At 22.4% G+C, this 10,152-nt stretch overlaps 2 protein-coding genes across 2 annotated transcripts; both read right to left on the reverse strand.

The window, feature by feature from the left end:
- Positions 1–704: 704 nt before the first annotated feature.
- Positions 705–4,002, reverse strand: LOC129610402 (ecdysone-induced protein 75B-like). The gene is made up of 3 exons (XM_055522968.1): positions 2,926–4,002; positions 2,596–2,740; positions 705–757 (listed from the first exon to the last, which is right to left on the reverse strand). Exons 1-3 carry the CDS (start codon positions 4,000–4,002, stop codon positions 705–707), a joined length of 1,275 nt encoding a protein of 424 aa, XP_055378943.1.
- Positions 4,003–4,360: 358 nt separating this feature from the next.
- LOC129610404 (transcription factor mef2A-like) lies at positions 4,361–5,445 on the reverse strand. Its single transcript, XM_055522969.1, has 2 exons — positions 4,555–5,445; positions 4,361–4,444 (listed from the first exon to the last, which is right to left on the reverse strand). The coding sequence occupies exons 1-2, from the start codon at positions 5,332–5,334 to the stop codon at positions 4,361–4,363; spliced, it is 864 nt and encodes a 287-aa protein (XP_055378944.1). The 5' UTR covers positions 5,335–5,445.
- Positions 5,446–10,152: the final 4,707 nt, after the last annotated feature.

Consider the following 10,152-nt stretch of genomic DNA (forward strand, 5'->3'; position numbering starts at 1 on the left):
TCATATTATGAGTAAGAAGGTCTACTATACAATAATTTTATACTTATTTCATTTCAATAACATTTTACTTAAATTTATGACAGACAGACAGGCAGATTATTAGTTAAGTTATTTATTTATTATAATAAAATAATTTCAGTTTATTTTTTATTTTAAATATTTTTTTTGTTGAGTAAAAAATTCACTCTGTCTACTGGACGCTTTATATTCGGATTATTTTTTTTTTTTGTTCAGATAACAAAACATAAAAAATAATTTTTTTTTTTTGACATGAAGTAGTCATCACTGTCATCATATTAATCATAACATAACAGCAACAGCAATATAGTAAATTAGTATACTATGAGGCGAAAGAAGTATGAAGGGAGAGAGAAAGAGAGAGAGAGAGCATTAAAAATACTATTATAAAAATTAAGAAATTGGAAATTTCAAAATATTTTATGATTAAAATGTAAAAAAAAAAAAATAAATAATTTTTTTTTTCATTAGAAAGGAAGAGAGACAGACAATAGGAGAGAAAAATAAAAAATTTACTAACCAAAAAAAGAAGATGAAAAAATTTATGTAGTGTAGTAATGAATATTTTTTTTTTTATAACTAATACTAATGCAATATACTATTGTAAAAACAAAAAAATAAGAATAACAATAATAACAAAAAGAGAAGAGAAGAGAAAAAATAATATTTTACGGACAGGTATTAAACTATACTGCAACAAGCAACATTGCTATTGTATGCTGGTCAATAACCTCTTGTCCTATATAATTGAGATTTTATAGTTTTCAAGTTTTTTTTTTCTTGTTGTTGTTTTTCAATTGAACGAAGGAATATTGTGCAAACACACAATAATAAAAGCAAATAAATATTAGACAGTAACTCTTTACTATTAAAAAATGTTATAATAGTATACACACAACTGTGTACATGTATAATATTTTTTTAAGGTAGATAGACATATTTTAAGGTTCATATGTACATATTGAAATATATACTTACTAAAAGGAGTAATATACATAATTTTCATATTAATGTGAATAATGGGAAAATATGGGTAGAAACCAAAAATATAGAATAATTATTTTAAGAAGTTTTAATATAAAGTATAAAGTAATAAAACAACTTTTCATAACTAAATGGTACCCGCACACAACTTCTGTCGAAAATAAAACCCTAATACTTGAATTCTAAATAAATATTTAATTTACTTTTAATCTAATTACCAATTATTTTTAATGTTTCAATATTAACCCTTTTAATATAGGCCTTAAATCTTAGAAATTAAATCAAAATATAAGAAGTTATATAATACTACCTACCTGTAAGAATCATATTATATCAAATTATTGTTTAATTTTCTCATATTAAATTATGAAATAATGCAATGAAATATTAAAATGTGAGTAAAAATCTAAAAAAACTGCCTGTTTAACTAAAATCCTACAAAAATGTTATATTGATTCATGATATAAACTTGCATATTATGGGATTAATATCATATATCTAAGGAACCTTTACCTTTAATTTTGATTTGGCGCAATTTTAGCTATTATAAACATTTTATAATTGCTATAAATTTCATACAAACATACATTATATATTATTTTATCATACCATGTTATTGCATACATAATATACAATTTTGAAGAAAAGTAAGAGAAATTGTGGTATGATACAAAAAAAAAAAAATAATAATATGAAAAGAAAAGAGAAAAAACTATCCAAGTTATTTTTGTATAAAATAATAAAATGGAAGATTCTGGTGAAGTTTTTAAAGTAAAACGAATAAAGAAATTAATAAAAAAAAAGAAGAAAAAAAAACAAAACCAAAGCAGAGTCGATGACATCTCGTGAACGAGTGAAAGTGAAATTTTCTCTTTTCTTCTTTAATTTTTTTTGTGTTTATTTTTTTATATCTTTCTCGTTTTTTTTCTTTTTGTTTCTCTTTGGAACGTTATGTGTTACGAATTGTTTTATTTCTTGTTTTATGATATTTTATGCTTCTTTGTAATTTTAATGATTAAAAAAGCGAAAGTAAAAATATTTTTTTTTGGTTTTTGTTTTTATTTTTCAATTGTATTATTAAATAATTAAACTTAATGTTAATTTTATGCATTTAATTAATGTTGTAAATTATTTTTTTTTAATTTATTTACTACAATAATTATTTAAAAATTTATTTTGAAACATAAAGAAGTTCATGTATTCAATTTCCCTATTTCGAATGAAATTTTTAAAATACATACAAGCAATTATAAAATCTATAATTCAATAGAGAAAAATAATTTTAATCGCCATATTATTTAATAACGAAATTTACTTAAATCGAATAAAATTTTATTTTAACTATATATCTGATTAACGAAAATGTTCGTGTTTTATAAATTCAAATATTTTAGATAAATACCTACCTATGTATAAATTATAACAATATCTTATTATACATACTACATACCTATTATTCTAATGACAAGGTTCTTTAAAAAATTTTAAAAATTCTGAATTTTGCTCTATGTATTTTTAATTTTATAATAACCATAAATTAAAATATAAAAATTAATATAATATATTTAATAATGTACAAAATAAATGACTTACCGTCTCTGCTCATTCCAACAGCTATACATTTTTTCAAGCGACAATATTGACAACGATTACGGTTAATACGTAAAATACTACATTGTTGATTTTTTGTACATGGACGATACTGAATTTTTTGTTGAATGGAACGTCGGAAGAAACCCTGTAATTAAATAAAAATAATAAAAATTTTAGTTAAAATAATTATTAATTATTTAAAAAAAAAACAAAATATGTTTAAAAAAAAATTATTTGAAAACAAAATACTTTTAAATTTAATATTAAAATAATTTTATTTTTTTTTTTTTATATATACATATTGCAATATAAAAATTTTTTTTTACTAACATTGTTACATTTAGAATTCTTGTTACAACTAGTTGCAGTAGATTTATCATCCAAAATAATTTCAATTGTTGCTGCATTATTTGTGTTGTCTTTACAATTATTGCTGTTATTTTTAATATTATTATTACCATTATTACAATTATTATCTGCAGTATTATCTGATTTTAAATTTTCATCAAATTTTTTACATAAATAGTTCATTGATTCATTGCTACTATGTAAGTCGATACCATGGTGACAACAGCAATTCATATCATCGTCACTGCCACTATTATTATTACAACAATTATTAATATCATAAGTTGAATCTGAGCAATCGTTACAACAATTCATATTATTTGCTGATTGAATATTACAATAGCATTTGTCAATAGCTAATAATGATGTAGTAGATTGAGTGTGATAAGGTGGACTATTACCGTTTAAACTGTTCGATGAACAAGAACATTGACTTGATAAACTTAATAAACTAGAATTACTGTCAGAACTATCACGACGGCAATGTTGTTGTTGATGACCATGATGATGATGGTGATGATGATGGTGTTGATGTTGTTCTTGTTGCAATATTTTTTGGAAATTCATGCAATTACCATTATTAACTGTTGTCATTTGTTTTTCATTATTATTATAGTGATTTGTGTTTGCTGAATTTACTTGTGGTTGATGTTGCTGTTGCATTTCTATATCATCATATAATTGTTTTGTACAACATTTTTCAATTTTTTCAGTTTCATTAAGGTCTTCTTCTTTATCACAAATATTTTTCTCTTTAAGAATAATTTCATTTTTACTGTCATTTAATTTGGTTTGTTCATTTTCATTATTTGCTACAATTTTGGTTTCAGAAAATGTCTTTTGTTGATCTGATTCTTGTTCCTGTTGTGGTTTTTCTTGTTCCTGATGTTGTTGTTGCTTTCGAATTTCCTCTTCTTCTTGCTCCATATCTTTATGGCGTTTCCATTCTCTAGCATATCGAATTTTTTTCCAAGGACAAGAATATTTTGATGTTTCTTGTTTATCGTTTTGTTCAGTTTGACATTCGATATCTTTATTTTGCTTATTGGTTTCTGTCATTTCAGTACTTTTATTTTTGATATTATCTTCTAATTTAGTATGATTTCTATTACTATCGTTACTATTAATAATACTATCGTTCTCATTAAAATTTCTAATATTTTTATTACTATTTGAATTTTGAACAATAAAATTAGATGAAGATGATGATGATGATGACGATGTTGAATTAGAAAATTCTTTTGATGATTCACATAAATTATTGGAACTGTTCGATAATTGAGCTTGAACAATTAAAATAGGTGTTTTAGAATTGTTATTAGTGTTATTATAATTACAATTATTTGTTAATGATGACATTGATTTCAGTCTTTTACGAAAACATAAATTATTATTATCGTTATTTGAATTTTGATATTCATGTTGATTTTGCTGCTGTTGATGCTGATGCTCTTGTTGATGTTGTTGTTCGTTTGTGGTTTTTGTAATAATAATTTTGTCTCTAATATTATCTCTTACATTATTAATTAAATTATTAGGACTTAAACGACTATAACAATTATTGTTATTATTATTAGTTTTAGTAGCCATTAAATTAGTTGAATTCATTACATTAAAATTATTGGCATTGTCTGAGGAAATAACAATTGGACTAGAATTAATTAGAATTGTCGTTCCAGTTGTAGGTGTTGTAGATGATGTTAAAAATTTTGTTAATGTTGTACTATTATTATTCTTACTAGTAATGTTATCATTTGTATTTGATTTCAAATCAATTGAACTATGTGATTTTCTTAAAATATTTAAATTTTCATTTTTTAAATTTTTATTAGGCAATGATATATTTTGTTTGTTTTGATGTTGTTGCATTTTATTAATATTATCAACTGCAGGTGATGGTTGTTTCTTTTTTGTAATCGGAGCTGATTCTAATAATTTGACTAATGCTGAATGTTGTTCTTTTAGTTGTTGACTATTTCGTTGCATGTTTGGTTGTCGCTGTGGTGATTGCTGGTGCTGTTGCTGTTGGTGATGTTGATGTCGATGATGTTGAGAATGATGTGGCTGTTGTTGTTGTTGTTGTTGTAATGAATTTAAATTATGACGGTGATGAGTATTATTATGCTGATGCTGCTGTTGATGTCTATTAATTTGTGATTGTGATGTTTGCTGTTGATTATGAGAATTATTACTAACATTAATATTATTTGTCATTATCGATGTATTCTTTAAATTTGTTTGTTGAGAAATTTTTTGTAATAAAATAGATCCAGTTGATCCCGCCGATACTGATGATAATGATGAAGTTTTTAATTGATTTTGATGATGTTGTTGTTGTGATGTTATATTTGGAGAAGATGATGAATTTTTTACAATTATTAAATGATTCATTCTTGTTGATGTTGTTGTATTATTTTCTACATTATTATTACTATTATTGATATTGTTATTTGGATTTGATTGATGTAAAATTTTTGATGGATTTTCAGTTTTTAATTCTTGCATTGCACAACCCATTTTTTTTTAAATATTTATTTTACTAGATCAAAAATATTTTTATGCTAAATTTTATGAAATTTAATTTTTTTTTCTCTATGAATATAAATATATATATATATAGATTTCTTTTAAATAGATTTCATATAATTTTTTGTAATAAAATTTAAATATTGAAGTTTCTTTTTAATACCCATAAATATATAAATTTTTACTAAATTTTCTTTAATTATTTTATATGTTAAAAATTTCACTAAAATTCACATTTTTCCTCTAATTTAACATTTTTTTTCAAATTAAAGCGATGGACATCGATTTTGTAATTCCAAAAAATTTTCTATGTAATTTTTCTTTAAAACTACTTTTAGGCTATTTTTATTAATTTCCTTAAATTTTTTTGTGTAATATTTTTTTTTTCTCAAAATTTTTAAATTTTGTGAAGGAACATTTTAAAACAACACGGTTTTATTTTTTCTTTTACATTTTCTTGCCGTTAACTTTAGATAATACCGTTTCTTTTATTTTATATAATCCGGTCATTGAAAAAACCCAAAAAAATATTTTATTATTCTATATTTATTTATATTCCTTCACTCACTTCCTTCTTTTCTAAAAAAATTTCTTTTTAAGTAGGGTGCCAAAATATCTCCATCATATTTTTTTTTCAAATATTTTTCATATATTTTATTTTAAATAAATCTTATTTTCCAATAAAATATTTATATTATTCTTTTTGGCGCAATATTTAACTTAAAAAATTTTTCTACACATTTATGAACAGTTTTTTCCTATATTGAATTCAATTTTACTCTTTTATTATATTTTATTTAATAAAACCTTTTATACTCCATAATTAATTTTAGAATATTAAATTTTTTTTATATGCTTTCAATAAATATATTTTCTTTTCTGTTAAATATTTTTTTCCAATATATAATATGAATTTTTAAAAATTTTTATTCATAAAAAAAAATAAAATTATTTCTATTTCCAGAATAACGAGAGCAATATTAAAATACCGCCGCTCTATTTGACAAACAATTTACGAATGAACACATGAACACGGTGGTTAAAGTTAAACGGTGGAATATTTTCATCTACATTTTAATTTTTCACTTTTTCTTGTTTTGTCCAGAGATCAGATCGTCAGTCACATTCAATTCATATTGAGCGAAGCAAAAAAAAAAATAAAAATAAAAAAAAAAAACGTATTCGACTATTATAGAGCATAAATATGCAATACAAAAACAAAAAAAAAAATTCGAAAATCAAAAGAGTATGGAATGAGTATGAAACTGAAGTGAATGTAGTGTGTATGAGTAAAATATTGTAGTGTTGCTTATCCACTTCTCTTCTTATATTTTTATGTTATTTTTATTATTTTTTTTTTTGAAACGTTCGAAATTCGAATATTTATTCCATAGAAACATAAAATTTATACAATTTATGCTATATTTATTCATACTTAAATTTTTATATTGCATGAAAAATAACCATATTTGTATTGAAGAAAAAAAAAACAAAATTGAGTGGAAAAAATTCGTGTATATGAATTCGAACAACGTGCATTTTATTCTACTCTATTCAAATTGAATCATGAAAAAAAAATAATAATTTTCATTAGGTTTAAATGTGTGTTTATAAATTATTCTGTTTTCGTGTAGGATAGAAAAAGAAAATGAAATGATATTCGAAAAAAAGAAGAAAAAACACAGAAAATAATAAAATAAAAGCTCTTCGAGTCTCGTTATATGAAAACGTAAATTGGAATTGTGTATTTTATTTTTGTTTTCTTTTTTATTTTTATTTGTTATTCTTTTTTGTTTTATTTTATAATGTTATTGAATTCGGTTATTGGCCTAGTAAAATTTTTTTTCAAAATTCATACAAATAAATGTATTCACACTTATGCACACATACTTTATATATACGTATATGCATGGTACTATTAAAAGACTCTTTTGTAAAGGCGAATTATATGGGTGTAAGGTATGTGTATGAATATATTTTATGTATAGATACAAAAATATAAGTATTTCTGTACGTATATTAATATTTTATTTGTATTTTTTAGTGATATCTGAGCATAATATTAAAATAAAATTATTTTATGATATAACTACTATTTCTGTTTTGGTTTATAAAATTATGTATGTTTCACATTTTTTTCAATTTGTATACACATATTTAATATAAAATACACATACACATATTTACACTTTTATGTACGTATTAATACGTGTTAAACACTATACATACACGCATATGTATAATATGTAAAATGCAATATTTTTATTATGTTATAACAGTAAAGGATTTTTTATTGTAAGTTTGTAGAAAAAACAAAAAAATGAGAAAAAAAAGAAATAGCTTTACAACTCAGAGGGTTCAATAACCTGAAATGGTGTTTTTTTTCAGTATTAAAAACTTTTGATTTTTTAAGGTTTTTTATTTGTTGTTTTACTTAGAGTTTCAAAAAAAAAATCCGAAAAACAAAAAAAACATGATGAAATTTAACCTTTTTTATGGAATTTTTTTTAGTTGTAAGTTTCTTTTTTTAAACTCTTTTGTTTCTGACAGAGTTAACCTAGTAATTTAGTGCAGAAGGCTTTATTTATTTGACTTTTTTTCCGAAAAAAAAATTGTTAAATCAATCATATATTTTAGCTGAAAAATGAATTAAGTTGTACCTCACGTTGGAATCACAATAAAATATTGGACCTTCCCAATTGCAATTTTCAATTACAGTTATTAACACTTCCCGAAAATATAAACCAATTTTATAGACACTAAAAAAATACTTAAGTTGCTCTATTGTAAACAATTTTATTGATAAAAAGACATTTTTTCTTCGGAAAGTTCTAGGATTCTATAAATTTAAATGGAAATTGCAATTGAAATTGCGAATGAATTTTCAATGAATAATATCTTATGAATGAGATGAGCGTGTCGAATCCACGCAATTTTCATTATATATATGTATATATTTTTATTACATTATGACTACGACAATATTTATTTCTTATCTTAACCGACCGGATATTGTAAATTTTGTATTTATGGCGATCTGGTCTTGATCCAAATTCACTTTTACGGTGTATTTAAGAAATGTTAGAGGGAAAACGGTCTTCGAAGATAGAAACAATAATAGGAAATTGATTGACTTTCAGCGGTAATATTTCGAAATAAAATACTGATATACATATTTTAAATAAAAAACAAAATAAATGAGAAATTCTGTAAATATTTTGTACTTGCAATTTTTAATTAATTTAAATTATGTAATTGAATAATTTAAATGAAAAAACATGTTGATTATAAAATTTTAAAATTTTATTCGTAGCAATGCAAGCGGGATTAGATTTTAAATAATAATTAATGTAGTCAATTAAATGTTATATGCAGATGGTAATTTATAACAAAACGTTACAGTCATTATTTACTAAATTTATAATTCAATTTGAATATATTGCCATTATAGTACATACGTAAATTTTTTCTTCGAAACTAAAAATAAGTTAAAATGATCAATCAAAAAAAAAATCCATTTTTTTCATACATATTTGTACATTGCCTTAAATACATATTATTATTATATTTGTATATGCTTATGGTAATAATAAAATAGCAACAGTGATTACGAGGTTACACAACAACAAACAAATAGAAAACATCACAAACAAATAAAACGAAATAAATAAATAAAAATCGCAGGAATGAAATTGTGGGCGATTTGGGAGTAAAAGAGCAATGAAAATTAAACAATAATTGCATTTTGTCTTTCTATTTTACATTATAACCATACAAACCAATATAGATAATTTATGTAAAATCATTTAAAAAAAATAAAGAAACTTTAATGGTATGCGTTTGAAAGGTATGAACTATTTTATTTTTTTCTTGAATATATGTACATATATAGTCCATACATATATTATATGTACATATGTAACTATTAGTAGCAATAGAAATAAGCATATTAAACCATATTAACAGTAGTAGAGTTAGTAACAATAAATAGCAGAATTTTAAACAACGTAAATATAAGCAAACGTATATATATAACATGTGTATATGTTTAAATGGAAATGAAGTACAAACATACGTAGTATATAACATATTTATATATATATATATAAGTGTACATTTATGTACATATGTGTTTTACAACAAATATGTACATATGAATGGTTCGTACCAAGCAGCAAATAAAATAAAAATTTGATTCGATACATTTGTGATTGCAATGCATATGTTGTGTATGAGGCAAAGAAGAGATTAATGTGTCAATGCACTCTAATGTGATGTGTGTAAATTAATGGGCTAAAAAATTTGCGGTTTTTTGGTTTTTTCTTTTTGTTTTTTTTTTTTTACAATTTTTCGTTCTCAGTCTTTTCTTTTTTTTTTTTTGTTATAATTTTTTATACTTCTTAAATATTAAGTATAAGTTAAATTTAGTTCGATTTGATACTTAAGTATTCTGGCATCAATTAATTTAATTTAATGTGTTGAAGATGAAGGAGAAAATATTAGCAAAATTTAAAAAAAGAAACGATTATAGAAAAACCAACTAAAATTAAATTAAAAATGAAAAAAGGATTTTTTTTTAAATATTAATTGGTAAATTTATAAAGATTGTTGTATTAATTACCTACTTTATCTGGTTAATCTAATAAATCATAAAACAGATTAAAAATATTTTAAAAATTGTTA

Source organism: Condylostylus longicornis, unplaced genomic scaffold (genome assembly GCF_029603195.1).
Source record: "Condylostylus longicornis isolate FDR11 unplaced genomic scaffold, ASM2960319v2 ptg000044l, whole genome shotgun sequence".
Lineage (NCBI taxonomy): Eukaryota > Metazoa > Arthropoda > Insecta > Diptera > Dolichopodidae > Condylostylus > Condylostylus longicornis.